This window comes from Ylistrum balloti, unplaced genomic scaffold (assembly GCF_031769215.1).
Source record: "Ylistrum balloti isolate Yb309-2 unplaced genomic scaffold, AGI_CSIRO_Ybal_v1 Utg369626, whole genome shotgun sequence".
NCBI lineage: Eukaryota > Metazoa > Mollusca > Bivalvia > Pectinida > Pectinidae > Ylistrum > Ylistrum balloti.
The window spans coordinates 512,586-538,534 of NW_026781894.1; the positions used below are offsets into that span (position 1 = coordinate 512,586).

The 25,949-nt window shown below is 36.6% G+C and overlaps 1 protein-coding gene across 2 annotated transcripts; it reads left to right on the forward strand.

Moving 5' to 3' along the window:
• The first annotated feature begins 1,192 nt into the window (after positions 1-1,192).
• LOC132551730 (globin-5-like) lies at positions 1,193-24,433 on the forward strand. 2 transcript variants are annotated; one of them, XM_060215872.1, is made up of 3 exons: positions 1,193-1,401; positions 14,585-14,816; positions 23,642-24,433. In XM_060215872.1, exons 1-3 carry the CDS (start codon positions 1,193-1,195, stop codon positions 23,786-23,788), a joined length of 588 nt encoding a protein of 195 aa, XP_060071855.1. In that variant the 3' UTR covers positions 23,789-24,433. The 2 variants fall into 2 exon arrangements, 1 of the variants encoding a protein (XP_060071855.1); XR_009554298.1 differs by lacking the exons at positions 1,193-1,401; positions 14,585-14,816 and adding an exon at positions 14,835-14,902.
• The last annotated feature ends 1,516 nt before the right edge of the window (positions 24,434-25,949 follow it).

The following is a 25,949-nucleotide window of genomic DNA, read 5'->3' on the forward strand; positions in this document are numbered from 1 at the left end:
ACATCTGGCGTATATCTTCGTGTGGGGGACATAGCTCAATAAGTAGTACATTGGCCATTGTGGCATCAGGTAAAGATGTAAGATGTTTGGTCCGACACTACTTGCTCATGGTGGTTTGTGTTTCTCAGAGAGATAACGGTTGTGTGTTCTTTAGAAAAATACTTTACCTGTATGGTCTGTATGGGATGCACCTTTCCTTTGTTATACAGTGAGGTACGTGAATCTGCAAATTACTGTGAAAAGATCCTACCAAAAACGTGCAACAAACAAGAAACAAATCAATTGTCCTCCAGATTACCTGGCTTAAGTTCAGCACCTACAAAACAAAAGATAAAGCATGCTGGATCATAGTCATTTCATTTATCATAGACACGTGTACATGTATAATCAAACACATTTTGATTTTCTGTTGTACTGAAAGACCACGATATCGTATGTACAAACAACAAAAACGGTGTCACGTGAATTTTATTTCAACACGATCACGAATACAACGAGTTATGTGTTATGTAATGATTACACAAGATTTGTTGATAGAGACTTAATTTATCATTTAATTGAGAGACATGGTAATTATATAAACATAATCACAGAATCAATATTACAGATTGTGCTAATGATCCTTCGTTGTCTATTTAGAATTCTCTATTAGAATTCTATATTTTCAAAAGTAGTTTCGATACCCTTGCATCTAAAACTTCACGCACAATACTTTTCTCCGATGGCTTTCACTTTCAACACTGAACGTGATATGACATTTTGTTTTATAACACATTTTTGTATATCAAACATAGTGCATTGATATTCAATATTTGAATAGAGCAAACAGACTCTAAAGCTACCCTATTAATTCAATGGCTTATCCAATAAAGTATATAATCCTTGCATATTGATTGTAATGAAACAGAGCTTCTCTTTAAATAAGCTTGTTTGTTTTGCTTTCCAGAATGTCGCGGTAGTGAAAAGTAACGACCTGCGGTCTACCTGCCTCATTACCTAGTGGAAAAATTCATCGTTTTACACCTTCAACCATCTTCACCGCAGACATGTTACCTCTACCTCTACCTCGTCATGATCATCTTAAGTATGAAAAATTAAGTAAAGATATGTAATCCACACGTTATCGATTTTACCGCGATAATCGTTAACGACTACGTCACGCTGCACGTGGAGTCATAGAAATATTACAATTATGGGATGTAAGCAGTCTGCGCCTGAAACCAATACGAGGTCACTAACAGAGGCAGAGGAGGCCATGGCGGATAAGTTACCGGAGCCTGCTCCGCCAGCTCCCACGGATCCACGATTGCCACTGGACCCTAGACAAGTATTCAAGCTTAAAAAGTCTTGGAAGGGCATCAAACGGTGTATGGAATCGACGGGAGTGGAAATGTTTATAAGGTAATCTTTCATATTCTAATTTTCATTCATCTGTTTGTGTATGTGATGTTTAGCGAACGCTAGCCGTCTGCTACAGTGTGTATAGATGTTCTCGCTGTTGAGAGGTTTGTGGTACTTCCGACCGGATCTCCATAACTTCTCAGCGAACTTCCTTAAGATTTATCACTACTGCTTACTTTGCTCTAAGATAATGAAAAAAATATACAAATGTATTTTTCCTAGCCTATATATTAACGTGTTAAGCTGACACTAGGGTTGCACAAATGAAAACTCTAGTTATATGACAACGTATGGAAAATATTATTAAGTAATAGTACGGCTGTCCGTCAGATTTTCAACAACGACTGGACGACAGTAGATCAGGGATTTTTCCTATGTTCATGATTCTGGAGCAGGAGGGGATACAGGAGGGATAGCTGACAATACAGTCCCTACGTGCTGTGATTGCAAACTCGCGTTTCATCGATTTCTGTTTAACACAGAGAGGCAAGCCAAACACTCGCCTATGTTGTCTAAGCACTAATTCTAGATCCCAGAATCATGTCAGTCATTGTGTGGGTATAGCATTGTGGTTTATTGGTGTTGGAAAGGATATGGTACTGACAACTGATCTTTCTTACAATTTTAACACAAACTGATTTAATTATTGCCTATTTTTACAATTCTGGGGTTTATATTGGAAATATCGACACTTAATCAACGCCCAATTAAATGCACTGTTTATATACAAGTTTATTCGAATTTCACAAAAAGACATACTCAAATTATTTTTAGTCACTAAAACAAATATTGTGTATGGAGGAAAATACAAAATTAAAACTACAATTTTCTTCTAATTTACCATGGTAAAATATACTTTCAAAAATGATTATCAAGATAAACGCTACTTTTATCATAAGAAAATGATCAAAGTTAACGGTGTATGTCTATAATATTAAGATTCTGTAGGTAAGATGAGTATCCTGATGAACAATATAACACCAGTAACGTATCCGATGATGAGCTAGCATATTACGGTTAAAGTAAAGCACATCTTTCCAAACGTGTCGTCTGTGGGAAAATGACATTAAGGCCACCAAATCCATTTGAGAATACTACTGACAGCTCAATATGCGTAGTTCACATCTGTATAATTTTCTCAGAAAACTTGTCGTCAAGATTAAGTTGTTTGGGTCCTCATCCTGACTTTTTGTTATTGCTCGCAATCCCGACTTTTCCTTTTGCCCGGAATTTCTGCCTTTCATTTTATAATCCGTTGAAAATGATTCCCATTTGTTCTACTTTTCCTCAGATTAGTTGTCCTCTATTTAATATTCATTCTTTGAAATATATCATTCTTGTTTGATTTCCCTAGATAGTTTCAATGGTTTTTACTTCCCACCAGCGTAATACGACCAAGAATGTCCATAACGCCGCCTTACTCCCGAGTTTTCACATTAACATATCCTTAGAAACTGCCCTCCATTCGGAGTCATGACCTATTGGAGCTTCATTATTGAAATACAAGGACGTCCGAAAAGATCGCTTTTTTCTGATGTTTCTCGGTACTTGAAATGTAATATTCTTACTACACTGCATGTATCGTTCATTTAGACCTTAAATTGGCAGTCAATTATCTCCGCACTGCTAGCGTATTATCTTCCCATTGTTCAGACCAATGGTTACCCCATTGACGAACTGACAACCGATTGTTCAGCCCACTGACAACCTTTTGTCTACCCCATTGATAATCCGTTGTTCAGCCTAACGACAAACCATTGTCCAACCCATTGACAACCCGTCATTCAGCCTAACGACAAACCAATGTCCACCCCATTGACAACCCGTTGTTCAGCCTAAAGACATACCAATGTCCACTTAATTAACAACCCGTCATTCAGCCTAACGACAAACTATTGTCCACCCCATAGACAACCCGTCATTCAGCCTAACAACAAACCATTGCCCACCCCATTGACAACCCGTTGTTCAGCCTAAAGACATACCAATGTCCACTTAATTAACAACCCGTCATTCAGCCTAACGACAAAATATTGTCCATACATTTACTATCTAATTAACGATAACTATGTTGAGATTTCTTTAGAGATGGGAGATTGTTTTCTGAGTATTTAACATTGACTCCAGTATCTCTTATTAACCGGGTTTTCATTATCTGCATTTTATTGTCCTATTTTCCAGTAATTTTTATTGCCTGTGAGATTGAGTGTATCTGATAGCTCCAACACATCTAATACTCTCATAGGATAAGGAATTTACTAGCTAACGTTCAATATTATAAGAAAATTACAAAGCAAACATATTTATTCATTCAATGATATATTCATGTCTTTTACTTATCAAAATTTCATTTTTTTTTCTTTCAAAACGTCAAATTGATTTTGATGATATTTTGAAAAGTAACAAAACAGGGTCCTGTAACCTGCAAGTGAGATTTTCACATGGGGGATCCCTTATCATGCAAAGGTTTCAAAATATCTAGTGTACTTTGAGGAAAACCATTAACAAGTGGTGATCACTACATGGTGTGCCCTCTACGCGGCCATTCCCAATTAGATACTGGTGCGGTTATGTACATGTATATTTAGATGAAAGTGCTGTATATCGATTTTCGACGTGATTGTGGATCCTGAACACGTTTGGCTGTAAATGTGTGGGTATATATAAATGGTGTGATGTGACGGCAAAGATGAGGGGGAGTGGGCGGGAGGAGGGGGAGAGAGATGGGGGAGGATCTTGTCTCTGGTTAGACTCTATTAGGTCCATGTATCCATTTATTGATTTCAAGACTTTTAGTTAGCAGTGTAAAAATGCAAAGATGTATTGAGTGAACTCTATTTGCCCTACAAGCATGCGGTTTTCCCGATCAGTATTGTCAGCTTCCTATGATGAGGGTAATTTTTCAGGTCTTGTTTCGTGTATGAACTGGTCCCGAACTGGTCTGATAAACCGGTGCCCGTTTCATCTGTTTCCTCGATGATCTGGTACACCTATGCATTTGTGCCATGCCAGAGTTAGGTTCTCGTAACCTGATCACGACGTTCTTAACGTTATTGTTTAAATCAGGCTTCACTGATAATTAGTAATCTGATCACAGTTCAAATATAGGTGATTAAATGACAAATCTTCAAAACTTTTAAAGCAAAATTTTCTATCAAATTTAATTTTTATCTATTAATCATAATTACATTTTACATCCTGGATTTTTTGACAATTTATTGCTATTATTTTATTTAATATTCCTCGTTAGTTTGGACATATACATGTATGTCACGTGACCAGTATAACACCAGTGCTATCAAGGCCAAACAGCTGTTGTTTCTAATCTGTATGTATACACAGCCAATGATTGGGATAGGTGTGAATATATAACAGATAATGACTGGTGTATATGTGTACATATTGTATTCTGAATCTTCGCGCACGGTTCAGTTGTTCTGTCGATTCGTAGTCAAGCATCTGACGCTATTAAACGTGATAAATGTTTTTTTTTTTTTTTTCGTTTAAAAAATTTATTTTGAATCGATATTTGACATGTTATGTGTGTCTTGATACATCTGTTACCACAGGCTTTAACGGTGATTTGCGATATCTTAAGAGAAATAGCTCCAAATAGCGCAATCCACAATTACTCTGAATTATATACAATGTTCCTGTTTAAGGACAGTGGCTTTCGAGGAGACCTGTAATCTTCATTCCGCTTGACATCATGTAGTTCCTGTATAATATACACATATTTTTGCTTATATACCAGTGTAATGTGTTGGCGTATACCACATCCAGTTCGCAATGCGAGTATATCTGATGTCTTCTTCGTCAAGTTCCTAAAATCCATGTCATATGTCGCTGCAAGTATATATAGCAGAAGGGTCGTGTTTTACAAGTATATAATGTGGTATTATATGTTACATCCGGTTCACGAAAGTTGCTGTTCATTACAACCAGTTTACGATGCGAATATCACATATCATATACGATATTTACTTTATGGAGTTTGTTATAGTCGTATGTCATATGCTGTTTTATATTACAACAGGTTAAACCGTTCGAGTTGCGGGTATCCCATGTGCTGATGTCCACTATATCCGGTTCGCTTAGAGTTTGTTACATTTGTGATGCCTGTATGATACGAGTTCTGTCTATTATGTCCGGTTCACGAGCTTTACCATAACAGATGATTTATCGCACTACATCCGTTTCGCGAAGATTTTTGACACGTTTAACCTTCAGTAACATCCGGTGCGCGATGTGATTGCCCGTATGTTTCAGGTTACTCTATCCGTTGATTGGTACGTCTATGTACTGCCGGTGTGCTTGTTCCGGTTTGATCTACGTCTTTTGGTGTCCGCTTCACAATACTTGTATACGTAGTCATATTCTCTTATCTAATTCATTTTGTTAGTATGGTCCCAATCTAACGCCGTATGAAAGTGCGGTACTCTGCAACATGCGATTTTAAAGCACTTGAGGGCATAATTCACCCCACCAAATATGGCATGACAGGTGCTGCTGTATACAAAATCCGGTCCATGCATATCTTACACATTTTTCGCACTACATTCAGGTAATTTTCGTGGGGTTTTTTTTCAGAGTTACTATTTCGTGGACATTTGACGTCGCGGATACATACTTATTTTCACAACCGAGAATACATAAATTATTATATTAACAATATTAACGAAAACATTGAAAAGAAATCCCGCTTGGAACTTGATGACTTTACAGTACAGGTATATTCTAACGCAGAAAAGATATAGATGTTTGTTATTAGACGCTGTGCTACAAGTCCACAGCCTGGTACATTATTGATTAAAAATACAACACAGGTTTACATGTAAATTTCATGTTACATGATCCTGAATTTGTTATTATATACATACTTGTTCCTGAAAAGGCCTTGTAATATTAAACTCTACTGTCATAGCAGAAAAATCAGGTATATGACCGTGACCTTGACGATGTGAGTATGGTTATGAAAGGAAATCGGGAAATACGGTACACCTTTTATTAAAAAACAGCAAAATAACTTTTACTGACGACGACGAAGACGACGACGACGATAATGATGATAATGATGATAATGATGATAATGATGATGATGATGATGATGATGATGATGATAATGATTGATGATGATGATGATGATGATGATGATGATGATGATGATGATGACGGTGACGATGATGAAGGTGACGATGATGATGATGATGATGATGATGATGATGATGATGATGACGGTGACGATGATGATGGTGATGATGACGATGATGATGATGATTGGTAATATGTGTACTTCTATGTATTTATGACATGACTTTCCACTGGGTATACATGCACATCAACTGCACATGCACATCAACGCCAATGTGACATAGTCTATGTCCTAACAGATGCAAGGCTAATTAGCTCTCTCTTCAGCTCCTATTGAACTACAAACATGCCATTATGCTGCGTTCAGATAATATCGGTTAAATATCAGACCGACATAGGATAGAATATTCAAGTTTGATACGAACTGATATAAGGCAATGATAATAGAAACAAGATACTCTTCAAAACGATCAAACGAAGCACCAAAACCCATCACACGAGCCATTGTAAACAAAGAACATTTTTAATTCGTCGTTACTCGCCTCGGAGTGGGTCATGTGACATTCGTTATCATATCGCCATATTGTATAGGCTAAAACGATTTTCATTTCCATGACATTCTTTATACATATATATGTATATACAATGAACATCAATATGAATCATATGGACTGTCAGTTTTGTGATAGTCGACACTGTTATGAACTTTTCTATAGTCACATGTGTGGAAACTGGTACCAAAATGTTTCGGAACTTTTTCTTCCTCCTGGTAATGTCAATAGAATACACAATCTTATAACACAACCAGAAGAAGATTAGAGATTGACGTTTAGATGACTGCACAGTCACCTTCATCAGACAAATGACCAGCGTGGATCGTGCTAGCACTGATGTACGTAGTGTACGAGATGGTAAAGAATCGACCAACGTTTTTCGCTCTACTATAATTCTATGTACAATATGGTCGAAGATAGTGGGACGAGTTGGTAAACAGTTGTTAGACCAAAGAACACAGTATGGTAACAATGTACGGTAGTCAACTCGACTACCGTTATATCATAAGGATAAATCACTCCAACAGCACGTGCTTATTGGTCATTTGTCTGATGCAGGCCACCGTGAAGTCATGAAATGTCACACTCAAAACTTCTACTGGTTGCGTTACAAGACCTTCTATTCTATGGAACCAATACGGATCCTGATTGGTTGAGAACAAAGAAGATCCCCGATACGATAGTGACAGCCACAAAAAGATCCCTATAAGACCTAGATTGGAGACTGGTCAAGCTAAAAAGAAACCCGGAGTTTCCACAAGATGCCAAGGAAAGCATCCGTTAATGGATTCCGTACAAATTCCAGCCCGTTATTGATATATCCACGTCTCCACTCAGCATGCTCTACTGAAAGCTTCATTCAGATCGTCACACAAATCTAATCACATATATAGATTTCCCCAGCTTTGGTCAGCGATGCACATAATAAACAATCGTGGATTTAGTATATAGTGGACATTGGGCACTCGCACGGCAGTAATGTAATTCTGGCCAGTCGTTGTGGTCAATCATATGAACTTAGGTAAACAGTGTTAGTTTATAATGATATGGTGTGTAGGCTTGTAGGGATGGGCTAGGTCGGAGACTAGGAAAATTTCGGTGTTCGCTGTGCGTTGACATCACTAAAGTGAGCACTCCACTCCCGTCGACTCGACACACAGATTACGGTGTTCCGTATGTAATTACCAAGAAAATGTTTTAGCACTAGCCAATGCTACTTACTAACCCTGCGGACAGCCTTCAGGAAACAGTACACCGTACAGTTAACCAATACCTATTAGGAAAATAGTTGAAATATATCTTTGTTTCGGACAACCGTTTCCCGGGTCTTCTTTGCTACTAAGGGACGATTCTTTACTTTCCCCCTAAATAGACTGTTTTATTTACCAACGCGTATTCGTTCCTCAATATTACTTCATCCTGCCAAACTGCTCGTTACTCAAGCATTGACGGCGAGCAAATATTGACCTCATACAATTGCCATTCAGTGTCCAAGAAACAGATCGCCCTATTCGACCAAATTCTAATTCTGTTTTACATTCTGTAATAATTATTTTGTATCAATAAATGCGCGCTTAGAACAAATAATGGGACCATGAAAACTACGATAATATAACGGTTATTTCAAAACAATCCCTATGAACGATTTGTAGTGAGATTTAAATACAGAGGTCTCAAAGTCTTTAAATGATATTCTGCTGTTCAAGCATTGTTTCCCCAAAGTCCCTTTCAGAGACAAACAAGAAACTCGATGAATCTGCGGATTTGTTTCTCATACAATTATGCAAGAATGGATTTTTTTCTGGTCTACCTGGGTCGCAACTTTCCAACATATTTCAATATTGAATCAATTATTTCTTCCAAGAAGACACCATGTAGATTGCAGTAAAAACGGACACGCACCTTGACAAACGTCATGTTTCTATGACGCACAAGCTTTCCTTTGTTAAAATATCTGTATATTTTTATCCAATACAAATAAGTATTGTTGATATTGATTTCCTTGATGATATGTTAAGACACGATCAGCAATGAGTCATTGATTGAGTTCACAAGTACCTGCGAAGAATTATGTAATAACGTCAGTGTTTCACAGCTAAAATCCAATCAAGCAAGGACAGCCGACTACCTGAGTCTAACGGAGGCCATTCTGGAGTGTTTGGATCATGAAGTATGCGCCAAATTGCTTATAATGTACATGATGGTTTAGTTTTCGTTTGTTTTGTAACATCTGTAAAATAAAATCCCAATGCAGCTCAAAACCCTTTTACAATGTCTGGTAGGGTATCAAATAATTTGGTCTATTGAAAACATGTAGTGATTTCTAATGGCAAAAAGTTAGATCGGGTTAATGGGAAGTGTACTTTTCATCAAGTTAAATGTGTAGTGTACTTATTATCAAGTTAAATGTGTAGTTTACTTATAACCGGTTAAGTGTTTACTTGTAATCAAGCTAAATGTGTAGTTTACTTATAACCGGTTTATTGTGCAGTGCACAGAAACTATTTGTATCCACGAGACACGCTGTCGTCTCCAATAAGCCAGTGTAATTTTAATTCTTATCAATTTATCGGTAAACCAATTTTGGTAAATTCTTATACAAAATGTTTTTTGTGATTGTAAACCAGAACGTGTTAACGGAAAATCTTTAATGACCTTTAACATTAGATGCATATCTCGAATGCTTCTTACTGTTGAAATATGATAGTGGATGTTATAAAATGTGCTTATACCCTATATTCTAGACTCTTATCAATGCAAGATGCTCGATAGGGATGAGGTATGTATATATATATGAGGTCAAGGTTCATAAAATAATGTGTTCGTTAACATATACGATCAAGGTGTTAGGAAGAGAGGTGATGTTTAGTCGTAGGAAAGTAAGGACTACAGTGTGATATAATGAAGTCTAGTCCTAGATGTTTGACAGCGAGGGATTTAAAAAGAAATAGAAAATTAGGAATAAAAAAATTATATAGATGTCAGTTGAAGAAATTTGGCTGCGAAGTTATGAAATGACCCCCATCGAACCCTTGGCGTTCAAAAAGCTCCGTGCGCATGAAAATACGGGTTTGGATGAGAATAGACGAAGACCTGTTAATATCGTTCTCTATTTGTTAGAGCGAAGAGGAAGAGGGAGATAGGTAAAATGACTATGTTTATCTTATCCTTATCGTATCGAATGACTGGTCAAGAAAAGGATAATTAGGTTTAGATGATAATTCTGTACAATTGTATTTATTATCATTAAATTAGTGTTTCAAAGAAAAAAAAATATCAAGAATTATTATAGATAAAGGGCAAGATGATAGAGATAAATCAATAACGTTCCAGTTGTTCATGGTATACTGGTACTCCCTTACATTTGTCTCAAAGGACTGTTTAAATGTCACTTCCTTTCTCGAAACGCCAGTCAAATTAAACAAAGTGCAGTCAACTTAAATGCCAACTAGAATTATGCAAATAATTGCTGACTCCAAGGACGACGTGCGGTGATTTTACAGTGATTTTTTAGTATAAAAAATCTCTTTATTGGAACATATTTTCCTGAATCAAAGATACTTTTGTCCCACACCTGATTTATATGGAAATCCGTTGACAAATTACAGGTGTGGTTTTTTATCAGGGAAGTGTAAAAGAGGTTTAGACGCGACGGTTCTCATACTTAGAGCCGTAACTGCCAAGATGACCCCTTTATGCCCCACAGTACAATCACACATCCTGAGGGAAACAAGCTCTGTATTATCGGATTGCCTTAAGCAAACTGAGTGATACTGTCACATCAACGTCACCGCTCTATTGATCCTCTACTATTCAATGCGGCCCGTTCGCCCCAATTACACAACAAACCAACGTTATTGGACCCGACAGTTATACTGTAATACTCATTTCGGCGAAAGGGAGGTGTTATTGTAACAAATCATTTCGAGATTAAGTAATTTCTGGTTTCAGAATAAGAAGTATAGATGGAAATGTGGGTCAAGTGATAATTTATCTGAGCGCGTCTCAAAGTACGTCAACGAGTATAAATGTAACCTGAAAGCTCCTAGAAAGCCTCCTTCAGCCTAGTACTTTGGAGCAAAATGGGTACAAGACGCCTATTTCATTGACTCCTTTAGAAACAGCAATGAATACACTTTGTTAACGGAATCTTAATTCAAGAACAAATTCGATTAAATAATGATAATATAACCAGGTAAACTAGAATATTCGATCGAGGAAAGAATGGTTTCATCTCAACGCAAAGCATTGGATTCTTCTGTGGAGTCAGAGAATCTGTTTTCAGTCATTAAAAGTTGCATTTTTCTCCTGTCTGGTTTCAAGATGGCGATATAACATTCAAAGATCAAACCAGATCACAGCTACATATTTCTTTGATAAGAAAAACCTTTTCAATATTACCGTCTTGTACACAATATCGAGCAATCCATTGACCTTTGTGAACGAATGAGCTGGCATACCTTATAAGATACCGTTGTGCAATTCAATGTTTCGAGAGATATACCGCTACAGATTTATGGTATTTTACACAAGACTACATTGGGTTTCAATTTGGTATCGTTTCATTTAGAAATCCGACTAACACGGATAATTCAAGTTCGAGAGAGCACCCCAATTAACAAAGACGAACATAGGCGTGATGGGGAGGAAGGAGACGGAAGTGACGTGTTCATTACAATGTTTCTATGTTACTTACACGAAAGTATCTGCATGTCGTAACCTTTTCGTGTCAGTAGAAGTTAATATCACTGTGAGTTACTGATAACACACAAGCTGTAATTATATATAGCTTTGCTACCACTCCTATGAAATATCATATCACGACTTCTCGAACATTGACCTTGTTCACATCAGTAGACATTTTCTTTGTCAAGGTTTTAATAAACACCGCTGAAAACTGTAGAATTGATTATTCTCAGATAACGCCGTTTTTAATTCTGTTTTGTTTACCAATATGTTCAGAATCTGACAGTATGGTGATACGTTGTTGATGTAGATATCTTCTATAACACGTAAATAACTTGTAAGGCTCTTGTCTGTGTAACTGATAGATTCACGTCATGATAAACAGTATTATTTCTACGGTAAGTAAATATAAACTTGATATCAATTATTGTGGCACTCGTGGATTATCAGTAGTTGTAAGCATCTTTAACACGTGCTTTGTATTGTAGTGTGTAAGTATTCTGTATGGATATTAGTTAACACAAAGACGCGAACACGATAATCGTATTGCAATTTCAAATACATCAAATCTGTTTCTCCACCGACTTAATCCGCCTGCTTACATAGATCATTGCCACATGGTTTCTTAGGATCGGACATGGCTATTGTTATTATGCTGTGGAGAAGTTTGTGATGGTTTGATGAATATAATGGGTATTTATGGAAAATTCATTTTTGATCTAAAATGTCTTATCATGTGTAACTAGTTTAGTCAGGCATACCAAGTCCTGGATGTAACGTTTTTGCCAAGATTTTACATGATTTCTGAATAATCCGATCTATGTTGCCGTAGTAAATGATATTGTGGGCGATTTTCATTGTGTTCGGTTGATTTTGTTAACCTAAATAACATGGAGATAGTCATCTAACTGTACAATATGTGTGAGAGAAGACAGGGCTCTGTTAGAACGCGAACAATATTGACATCACAACTATGTGTTAAGTTTTCAATAATAACATTACCACAGTCCGTGATGTTCGTTAATCATATCGTGAGGTCATTAATCGTCAGAATCAATCAAATGGAATCTTTTATTAGTTTATGGACTGTCGTTAATACATTACTACACACTATGACATGGTCTCCAGGTAACAATTTCCTCTTGCTATAAAACCAGAAACACGATACAAATTTGTTATTTCCAAACATTCCACAGACGCTAGCAAGTTTGTATCACAATTATTTCAACATGAAAAATATTGGAAACTATTCCTAAGAGTGATTTTGAGAATTGGATAAAAAAATATATAGTTTAATCATTACAAAATATAACACATCATAGGTCAAACTACCTGTTGCTATATATAGATTGATAAACAGAGATAGATCTGAGATAACAATTTAACGCGAACTTGCCGTGATGGGTCGAATAGGCTGATGTCCACGGTGGCGTGGTTGGTTACTTTTTTTATACGTTTAGTTTTATCGTTTCTACTGGATACAAAATCCAATCACAACAAATAGCGTTGCCTTACGTTAATTGATTCGGCTCTTGAGCACTAGAACACTTTACTACAAATTGCCGCGGAAAAATTTACCCTCAGTGGTTCCAGAATTCCTACTGCGGTTACTCCTTGGTGAATCTCATATACGGCATCTCGAGACAGCGAGGGCTATTATATATCTTTCTTGGTGTGTATTACCCGCAGCACAACACGCGTACAATTGTGAATATCATAAATCAAACCTTCAAATAGACGAAATATCAATTTTCCGCTCGAGAGAAAATATATTGCTAAATGTTTCTGACACATTACTGTGTATAATATTCCGAAGTCAAAGGATTGGAAGTCGTTAATTCTATGAAAAATCCTTACCATTTTTGACGTCTATTCCTTCTAATGAATTTAGGCTTCGATGTCTTTTCACTGATGCCGTTGTGGATTTGGTTTTGGATTTGTGCATTAATGACAGATATCTTGAAAATGCTATGGTTTTCAAAGTAGTACTCAGCTGAAGCACATAATTTGACGAAAAATATTGCAACTGCATCTCAAGCCGAAATTGGCTTTTTGATGTCTTCATTTCCAATCACGCAGGATTTCTAACATAACAACCATTTAGTATCAAAGTGAAACTGATTTTTAAATATTTTTTTATTTTCAAAATGTTCAGGAAAGAGCATGTCAGGGCTAGAAATGAAGTTGTCTCCACATCCCTAAACCATGACCTCAATCAGATGATGTATTTGTGAAAACGAGGTTGATATTAATCAGTGGTAGGTTCTTCCAGCAATTATTTTTAATCCACAGAAAGTATAGCTATCCTTCACAGTGTATACAGGTGGATCTTGCATCTTCTCGATTCCTCGTCAGCAATTTCTGCGAATGAGGTCTGTCCATAGGGACGTATAAAAAATAGGATCATAGGTTAATGTAACGAGAGCGACACATGAACAAGAAAGAGATTGACTCGGAGACCAACGTCCGTCTCCAGGGAAATACAACAATATAATTTCATCAGCAAACATATAAAATTATTCCAAGAACCATTCATTTTTTATCATATCCTTAGTCTAAAGTGTTTTAGTAATACCCACCGCAGAGCTTAACAAGACATTTTCGTTTCAGTTATTTGATCCGTACACTCAACTTTGTAACGTAAAATAAAGGATTTCAAATAACCTAGCCCGCCTGTCTCAATATTGACGAACTAAATTTACTGATACTTCTTAGTGCGTACGCCATTTTGTATTTTCAATATCAAAGATTATTGGTGTAAACAGCAACAGACGATGTCGTATAGGTTTATATTTTTGCCAAGTCACTGTATATACTTTTGTTTTAGATTAATAATGTGTATTTTATTTCAGAATGTTCCGGTCGAATACTGACATCAAAAGGCTCTTCGCGAAGTTCGGTCATCTGAAGACAGAAGAAGAAATGAGAATGGACGATATTCTCGAGAAACATGCAACTACTGTCATGGCGACCGTGGACGAAGCAATGAACAATATTGACAATGTAGATTTCGTATTAACACTACTGAAACACCGTGGTAATTACCACAAGAAAATCCCGGGATTTACGTCAGAATTGTTCTGGGTAAGTACATCAGCTCAATAACACTACTGAAACACCGTGGTAATTACCACAAGAAAATCCCGGGATTTACGTCAGAATTGTTCTGGGTAAGTACATCAGCTCAATAACACTACTGAAACACCGTGGTAATTACCACAAGAAAATCCCGGAATTTCTCTGGTTAAGTAAATCGACTCATGATGAAGTCCTTAAATTTGCAAGCTGGACTGGAAAAGCTGGCCCAGCACTTCGCAACGATTATGATTTGATGAAATGAATATTAAACGAAACAGTTTCCAATACAGACTTTCATTACCTGTTTCATTTTTGTTTCTATTTCGACTAAAACAAAAAAGATAAAGAGCATCATTTAATTAATGACATGTGGATTGTATCACCTGAATATTTTTTTCGTATCTGGCGTCTAACAGTCTGTCATTTAGAACGGTTTTTTATGGGAAATGATTATTCCATTACCCGAAATTTGGTTAAACTAACTGCTTCACTATGAACACTGTAATGATAATAACTAATATCTGTGTCATACCCCCTGTAAAGCACCACTCCCCCCCTTAACTCCATACATTGCTGCCATCCTTACAACACTCGAAATCAATGCTCTATTGCTGTTTTTTTTCGGCGCTGAGCTAAATACCCTGCCTTCATTTTATTTATTCCATTATGAGAAATGTAACCCCTAAAACAAACACACTTTCTGCTTTCATCATTTGTCGGATCTGCGTTATCCAGTATCACTATAAGTCGGTTCCACAATACAAACTGTCGGACCCACGTTGTCCAAAATTAACATCCGCCAGGTCAACACTATTTGGTATCACCATCTGTCGGATTAACGTTATCAAGTATCACCATCTGCCGGTGTCATCATCTGTTGGATCCACACTACCGGTATCATAAACTGATAGACCCACGTTCCTCATTATCCGGAATCACCGTGTGTCAGACCCACGGTATCCAGTGTTACCACGGTATCCAGTGTTACCACGGTATACAGTGTTACCACGGTATCAAGTGTTACAACGTTATCCGGTATTGCAATCTTTCGGACCCATGCTATCCGGTATCATACGGTAACACCACATTTTATGTAGTACCACATTATCCGGTATCACCACATTATCCGGTATCACCACATTTTCTGGTATCACCTCATTATCCGGTATCACCACATTTTCTGGTATCACCACATTATCCGGTATCACCACATTTTCCGGTATCACCATATTATCCTTTATCATCACATTATCCGTTTTCACCACATTATCCGGTATCACCACATTATCCGGTACCACCACATTATCCGGTATAACCACATTATCCGGTATCACCACATTTTCTGGTATCACCACATTATCCGGTATCACCACATTATCCGGTATCACCACATTTTCTGGTATCACCACATTTTCCGTTATCACCACAATATCCGGTATCACCACGTTATCCGGTATCACCACATTTTCTGGTATCACCACATTTTCCGGTATCACCACATTTTCCGGTATCACCACATTATCCGGTATCACCACATTATCCGGTATCACCACATTATCCGGTATCACGTTCTTCGTTATTCAGTTGGGTTGCTTTTAATTCTATGAAATACAATATATCGGATTCCACTCATTGTTTTTTCTAAAGAAACTTTCAGATTGAATTAGGCGGAAATAACATATGAAGTTTATTTTTCGAAAATGGTGGTATACTGTAGACAGAGATTCAGAGTCCTTTGTCGACGTATTTCATAGAGATATATAGTACATGTGTACTGAATTGATAAATGACAAGAGCAGTTATATATAGAAATGTAATTGCTTTGGTTTTGAAACTTATTCCCCTTTTTTAGCTGTACTATGTCATTTGCTCTGAAGAAACTACACCTTCTTAGATAATTATTTTGACTTCGTCCAATCAAGTAATAAAATATTGTTCTTCCCATGGTGACCAAAGCGATGATGCTATTAACTTGGAGACTAGTTGTCTCACAGACCGGGCACTTGTCGAGTATTGATTCAGAATAATGTGTTCGATAATGAACTGTTTGATAATCCCGACGGAAACTTACGCTTAACGAAGGTCGCCTCCATGTACCCTGTGTTAATGATCAAAATGTCCGTGTAGCATTTTATTGATGTCATAAGATTGATGAAAAGAACGAGGTTTATGTAATTATCCTTTAGTAACAAAACAACATGGACTTTAAAGTAGATGAGGAAGCTAAACATTTGCTTTGAAGAAAATTTGCATTGAACAGAATCCGATATATACATGTATATATATATACGGCTTGGCTAATATCCAGAAACATTATAGTACAGTTTCAATTTTTTCATAAATATCATATCATTTTGAATATCATCTATTTTGTAATTTCGATTGCTGAAGGCGGTATTGTTTGGTTTTTAAATGTCAAAATCCAATAGCCAACCATTCCGAACTCTACGGCAAAATATTTTGTAGTTTTTAAGGTTTTTATTTTAGATTCTAGTGTCCGGATCCAATATCCCGCAGTTGATTTGTTGATGCTGTTCTGTGCTGCAACATACTGCTTCCATATCTACAATATATGTACATTTCTGATCTACATATGTTGCTCTTGCCTGTTAACGTATTAGCAAGAATCAAATATAAGCATGGTAAAACGTATTAGCAAGAATCAAATATAAGCATGATAACACGTAGCATTATTTAGGCTTTTTGATTGTATCTTTTATTCATCATACATAATTCCTTTGTGACATCATCATGGGCCCACATGTGATCACATGATTATGATCACGTGGTTTTTGCTACATTTTGTTTTCTTCTTCTTTTGGTATACATTGGAACAAGAGTTCCAAACGGAGCAACCCTATAGATTATACTTCGATACAAAATTGACTGTGCTCTTACATTTCACAACTTCAGGATATTGCACGTAATTCACACAATTGTCGTATATCGAGATAGCATGGCCATCGATCAGACAATAGATGATGAAGACTACCGACCGCTGTGATAAATCCAATTGTCGTACGTACTGTGTACGTCATTGTAAGAACTGGATCACGTGAGAGTTAATCAGTACAAATATCGAACTCATGCACATGACCTTTACCTCCAACCCCAGATCATACGATGTGATTTCTTCCGTCGTCTTAAAATTTTCAAATTGGTATATTTTTTTCTGCCGATGATGTATTTCAAAAGCATACATAATTTGATCGTGATTATATAGTTACAACATATTTGCATTATAGAATTATTCCTGTAAATTATCACAGCTACATGTGATATGCATAATAGTTTTCATCAAATCCATTTTGTGTGAAATATTTCAAAGTATCTCTATCATTAGAATATTTTTGAAATACTTCGGCATTTTAACTGTTGACTTGTTAATGCATCTACAAAGCCGTACATATATTTCGCCATTGTTACATAACACCTCACTATGGATACCAGAAACATCACACCTGGTGAAAGGTACCAGAAAAACAATGATGTTACACCTGGCTTAGTATAACAGAAACACAATACCACACCCGACAAAGGACACTAGCAACACAATTGCAATGTATCTGGCAGTGACACCAATCTATCCTCCGAGTATATCGAGCTTGGTATAACAATGTGTCCTAGCCTTATTGTTTATTTTAGTAACAAATATTATTTTGAAATTACCGACCTTTGGGACGCCAGCATCAGGGAAATCACGTGTATTCGTGTGTAGCAACACTATCCTATATACATACGACCATGAAATCAGCATGGCAACGTAATTATTTTCAAAAACACGTAATGTGAAATTGCAAGCATGGTCTTAGTGAAGGTTTGAGAAGTAATCTACTTTATAAAAGAAAAGATCAAACAAATGTTATATTTCAATATTTACGCTGTCAGTATTCTGAAGGTTGCCCAGGGATACAGAATATTTCCATTTCTACATACTGTTTGCTTAACATGAAGTCTGAACGTCGTTCCTTTCTGTGTCCCTTGAATGGTTGTTCTGTGACCTGCATGCCTATCTGATGGCTTTCCTGTTTCTGATTTAGGCTTCCAATCTTTTAATTGTTCTGTAGGTATGCTCCCCCTCTACTACTCCCTCCAATTCACCTTTCTTCTTTAGTTTTTGAAGTTCCAGAAAAAGTGATGTTTGCGATAGTTAAAGGGTTATTTGAAAATATCTGTTGAAGTGTAGGTGATTTTTTGGATGAATTGATAGTAAAGGGTCATTTTGGCATTAAGATAGAGTTGGTTGAAGGTTGATGGGAAAGTATGATTAGTGAAAGTAGTGAGGTGGGGCGAGCCAGGAAAGGTAAGAAAGGGTTATGTTTCCTGGGAAGGAGGGACCTTTTAAATGAAAATATGTGTGGATGTGGTAACTGTTTTCAAGCATCGATAACAGTTATTCTCAAAGAAGGCCCAAAGTGTTATTATTGTAACATGTCACCACACTTATCGTTTAAATACAAAATACTTTCAAAATATTGTAAAGTCGTGTCCTTTCATAAGACTGGGATAAAGTTATTGTTTTTTCTCACGCAGAGATGAAAAGTCACAAGTCACGAGCAACACCTTTTAAGAAATGAGGTCTGAAAAATAAAACCTTTCAAACGTTATTGCTCTCAGACAATATTCTGTTGTATATGGTTGTCTCAATTCCCTTAGTTCAACCATTTGTCATTTTGAAGAGAGATGTGAATAGTTGGTGTCCCTACCAGCGCAATCAATGAATGAGAGGAAGCATCCCTGGTGGCTCTTCATGAATACATCGATATGGCACAATACGATCGTATAGCAGAAGGTCATAGTGTTAGCATTGTAGAAAATCGAGGTTAAAGGTTAAAGTATTAGCATTGGTTGCTGTAGCAGATAATATAGCTCAATTACTGGTGGCAACGTATCTGACATTTGTTATGTTCTATACGAGGTCTCGCGGGAAGAGACGTGGGTTTTAGTAATAGCGCTTCGCATACTTTTCCGCAGAACTGTTGTAATATACATGTATATGTAAACGGATATTACGGATACAACAAAATGTAGATTAGTTTCATGAGGAAAGCCATTGTTGCGATATTTCACAGTACTGAAAACCTATCGAAAACCATTGACATCTGACAAAGAATCCCCCGATGCCGCCATCTTGTTTTTGATATATGACAAGGTGTACTCCAAACAAAGCTTGACCTAAAATAAATATGATTTAATATGTTATATTTCACTGCGCAGGCACTTTTGCTTTGATTTATTCTTCTCTCGTTTCTTTAATATTTAATTTTTTCCTTCTGATGTTAGAAATACATTATAGTGCCAGTTTAATGCCGTTTATGTGTTGAAGTTTAGTGGTAAATATAGCTGTACCACCACGGAGAGTACATTGATCTCTCCTGGCACGTACTTGATCACGGAGATGTCGTTCCTAATAACCCCGCCATGCGCCGAAATAAGTAGATTCCCATCACGTATAGCATTCTCTCCCCTTTGTTGTTCTACGTCATGACAATTTCTATCTTTCATCTTAAAACGATGTTATAGATGCAAAGCACGCACATATTTCGTTTTTTAGAAGTTTAATTAAGGTTTCTGAAAATGGAATTCTGTGACCGTATTAAATACAAAAATACCGTCAAAAACCTGTACAATTTAATTCTGTGGAAGACTTCTGCAATGGCCGACGGTTACGTGGTACTGCGCGTGTCTAACTCTCGTACTTTGCATTGTTGTATTTAGAAATTGTTGTATGATACTGGATAATTAATGTTGGTTACTTAACAATAAAACAATCGATGGTAGAAATCGCCTTTCTTGTGATCTAGCAGGTTTTAATCACGGTCGAGCAAAGGAAAACGTATACGTAAAATCCGCAAAAACGTTTTGAGAATAATCCTTCAAAAAGGAAATAAGTTCCATACTACCAACTAATTGTTCCGATTTCAGTAGAATAACGGAATACGTATTTTATTAAGCCTTAAAATAAAGCCCGGCCATTTTGCTCTTTTGTCCATAAATCGAAAATTAAAGAACAGCTAAAGGTTTATGTAACAGTTGGAAAATATATATTTTAGATCATCCGCTTTGAAACTTATTTTAGATGATTCCGGATAAGAGCGAGATACCACCACGCGACCTGAACTTTAGAAATCACTAAAAAGTCACTCAATCGGTCCAGTCAGATATTCTATATATTGGTGGTATCAAACTTCAGGATTGTTCATACCAAGCAGAGACAGCGACGTCAACATTAACTTAGGAACGAGACACTAAGATGTCGGTACGCAGGTGCCCGTATGATTTACTTTCTTGTCTCGCTCCTTGGTACGCAAGTGCAATGGTAACTCATTACACTTTAAAAAGAAACCATCCACAACAACAGACATGGACAGTTGTATTCTCATAAAAAGTGAGATTTATTTTTGTCGATATATTGCATGCAAGCAATACCACAGAATCCCCGCTATTCGGACACGGATTGCGTACGATATCGTCTAATAATACAGTCCAGACAGGGAAAGACGCCAAAGTTATGCGGTCACGATATCTCTGGATTGTGGTCAACAACTAGCCAAGATTCCTTGTCTAAGGAAATACACTAGATCCCTGTCGAAAACAGGCTGCTCAGCTTTATCTCTGTACAATGTTTACAAGTATGGACATAAGTTGCTGTTGTAGTGTGTTTTATAATCCTTCACTTTAAATAAATAACTCCCTAACACACAAAACCGTTATTGATATAGTTTGACTATTGGCAACCCTAAACAAAACATTAAGGAAGTCGGTGTGGACTATCCTGAGATTCGTTCATCGTGTTTAAATTTTCCTGACCATTTCTTGTTAGATCTTACTGCAGTTATGCCGGTAGTAATATTGATTGAAGAGAACACATTTACGACAAATAAAGAATTGCATGTATTTCTTATATATTAGTATGTACATGTATGTGTGATGGTCAGAGAGTACAATTAAGTTACCATACATCACTTACCAGAAAGTCACTCCATTATCAATTAACAGAACGTTCTTAACCTGATTCATATAAAGATAGACAAAGATAAGATGAAGGCATTTGAACTTTATATTCACAATTGATACAAATTCACATTTTTTTGTGAAAATAATTCATATAGATTCTGAAAACACTGACGTCATCAATTATCAGCAACGTATTTCAGTGGGATACTTTAACAGGCAGTTTGTTAACCCTGAAAATGTCTCGACGTCTGATGTTTGTTTGCCATCAACGTCTGACCGAAATTTTAGCTCGAACGCGTTAATAATTCTGTTTGTTCATCAACACTTATTGTCATTTTCTCGACAAAGATTGTCTTGAACACGGTAAAATCCCTATGACGTACTATATGGCTTATTGCATGACCCGAGTGATGATAACTAGTTTTTTCAGTTGAATGATGTCCTACTATTTATTTCATTCTTTTTTTTCTTTTCTTTTTTTTTTTTTTTTTTAGATTTTATGAAGGCTTTAAATGGAAAAACTTTTGATTGCTTATTAAAAACATACTGAAATATAAATGTATATCCAAAGACCCCTACCTCAAACCTAGTACTATCCTGTCTGGTACCATATTAGATATAAGTATTCGATAAACACATATGTATATAAATAGAAGTCAACGTCTTTAGGGAGATGGGAATCCATCCTAGCACTAAAGCTTGTTGTACATGCAAGTATTTCACTGTACGCTATAACACTGGCTTTTGTTGTTGTTTTTTTTTTTCAAAAAGATGAGAAACGGAATAGGTTGTGCTGATGTGAATGTGTCCTTGGGCAATACACTATATTCTAATTGCTCTGGATGGCATTGGTGTGTCTCCCGTATTGTGCTCAGTGAGGTAGTTATCAGTTACTTCAAGGAGGCCCCGCTTCAAAATGATCCTTGCTGTTCACGGGGCAGTAAAGCATGCTACAACAAATATACATGTTTCTCTTTTTGACACCTGTCTGTGTGTTAAAATGCCTAATTATCTTATTAGTTGTTGTGTGTAAGGACCATCATCTTATTGGCAAGTCAATTGAGTGTCGTGGTACGTGCCATCATCTTACTGATAAGTTTATTAAGTGTCGTGGTACGTGCCATTATCTTACTGATAAGTTTATTAGGTGTCGTGGTACGTGCCATCATCTTACTGATAAGTTTATTAGGTGTCGTGGTACGTGCCATCATCTTACTGATAAGTTTATTAGGTGTCGTGGTACGTGCCATCATCTTACTGATAAGTTTATTATGTGTCGTGGTACGTGCCATCATCTTACTGATAAGTTTATTAGGTGTCGTGGTACGTGCCATTATCTTACTGATAAGTTTATTAGGTGTCGTGGTACGTGCCATTATCTTACTGATAAGTTTATTAGGTGTCGTGGTACGTGCCATCATCTTACTGGTTAGTTTATTAGGTGTCGTGGCACGTGCCATCATATTACTGATTATGGTATTGGTAGTCAAATATGGTGTTGCGGTTGACCTCCAATAATATGGGGAACGAAAGATGGAAACCGCTAATCATATCTTCATCTTTCCTATCCTCGCTTAAAAAAATAATTTATTGTACGATATTAACCATGAAGTTTCTATAAAGGTTTCTTCATAACATAAAGAGAATTGAGAATATCAAATATCATTTCGCTGCGAACAATATTCTACATTGTTGTAGTCTAAAGACGCGTTTCTGCAGTTGATACGAAAATAAACTGTTTACATTATCTGTATAAGCAATAACTTACAGATAAACGTATCTTAAATCACCTTCTACTCCGATTACGTTTTACGCAGCTTCCTGTGTTATATGTTATGTTAAATATGATAACGTCTCAATGTTTATTGTTACAGGCGATCGAGATACCCTTCCTGGAGGCTGTAAAAATAACTCTCGGAGACCGCTACAGTGAAAACATGGACACTATCTACAAAATTACAATCAAGTTTGTACTGCAAACGATGGTAGATGGATACGATACGTCCAACGCCGTGTCCTGAGGTCACGTGATTATGACCATGTCGCTGTGGACGTACAAACGTGCCAACACGGTAATAGACAAGCATGAGATAGTGGATCTACCACGATTTCTCCGGAAATTTCCCGGAAATTTGGCCTGCTGGCACGTGTAGCATGTAGCTTTCAGGCTGGTGATGGCTGTTGTAGATCGGGATATACGACGCTTACCTAAGTGATATGGTTACAAGCAGTCGGCTAGGTTGTAGCACGATTGTTCTGGGGCTGACATAACCTTCTCGTATTGTATAGATAAAGGGGTACGTGTCAGTTATAAAATGACCATCTAGAGAAGATCCCGCAATGTGTTATACATTTGTACAGTCATCCGCAGAACGGAAAACGTCCATGGATGAACGAGAACATTGCGAAAATGACTGCATGAATGAATATGTGAAAAGGTGTGGATATAAGCAGATATTGAAAGGAATTTAAGGAGGCTTGAGTGCTCCATGTTGTCGTAGCTATAGACATCTTCTGTACCGTAATATCATGTTTTAAATAAGTATTAAGAGTTATCTGACCTGGATCTTAAATACTTACAAATGTACATAACGGCTATGATCAGTTTGTGGGCATAATATAAAATGTAGCCCATTTCCTCACACATAAACACCATAGAGAGATATTCACCCAGGCAATGTCGATAAATTCCCCTGGTAGTGTTGCTTAATACACAAGAATCTCGGTAGCTAGGGTTTTAGCGAATCTGAATATTTCAGATTATCAATTTTCATTATTTTTTTTTTTTTTTTTAAATTTTTTTTTTGGGGGGGGGGGTCTATCGATTCAGATGAAAGTTAAGCAGAGTTAAGTTCATGTCTACTGGACTGATTTTATCATTTATACACATACATACAAACACAGTTGAAATTATGAAAGCATTATTGAAGTTTCATTTTTTATCGTCCCAATTGCTTTCCTTGGGCGTTCCTCCAACCAGATTGCTTTTTAACTGCTCCTTAGGCGGAAACAGAAACGCTAAATAATGAATCAAAATAAATAGAAATATCGACGACCATGGAAAACACAAATTAAATTAATTTACAAACAGAAGATTCCAAAAATCTCGTTAACATGCAAACGTTGTCTGCAACACATATCACAATAACAAAGATATACCTTGTCTCATGTAGTCAGATTATCGTTTACATGTGTGAACAAATGAAAGGATTCTGGCTGCATTGTCGTCAACTTGCACATTTGGGATTTGCCAATAAACTTTGCAGTCACACATTTAAAATGAAAGCACTATTGATTTTTCCGTGTTGCGTGAAATGGGATTTCCACTGTTATTTTAAGAGGACCAGCATATCCCCATGGTGTTATGTTTCAGCGCTGATTTTTATTTATTGGAGAAATCCTGAATGATAAATAGACTATGGTATAAGTCAAAACTGGTATAACTTTCCTTTATAAGTCATTAAAAAGTACCTTGTAAAGGAGAAAATAATTTTCAAAATAGCGTACAAATTATGCCAAGCTGAACCAACCATCGCCATTTTTAGTTGATTTGTTTTATTCGTTTGCCTCCAATGCATATTGTATGACAGGTATTCGTCACAAGGCATTACAATATAGGATGAAAGCCATGGAATTGTATATTTTTTTATTTCTTTAATTGCCGCTATAAAATCTAATGGAGTTATATTTTATGTAACCTAATGTTCTAACCTAAGTTTTTAAAGTACTCGGTTTGTTTTGTGAGCTATTTCACTAAAACCATTTCTCATTTTATATTAGTAACTTGTTGTCCTGCAGCTAAATGTGTTATTTGTGTGTGTTATCTATTGCCTTATAAACTTGAAACCCTCCTGTTTGATGAGAATGCATATTGTTCTTGCATAATGAATCTCCTTTTTATACGGGTGACCTAGCTCCTTTAACCTTATCTTCTTGTTGTATGGGTAAAAGTCTGTCTGTTCACTATTAATTATCTTTGAATGAGTAACATCTTGTCCAACAAGTGTAGCGTAATCCCACTGTCACACAACTGTTGATCTCTCCTGTTTTGTAGTGATAATCCAACAACATTTTTTCATATCCGGTGGTTCCGACCTTTCCTTATGATCATTTAATGTGTGTGATCACACCCGACAATAATTCTTTTTACTTTTTACCATCCTCTGATTTTAGTAAAGAGTT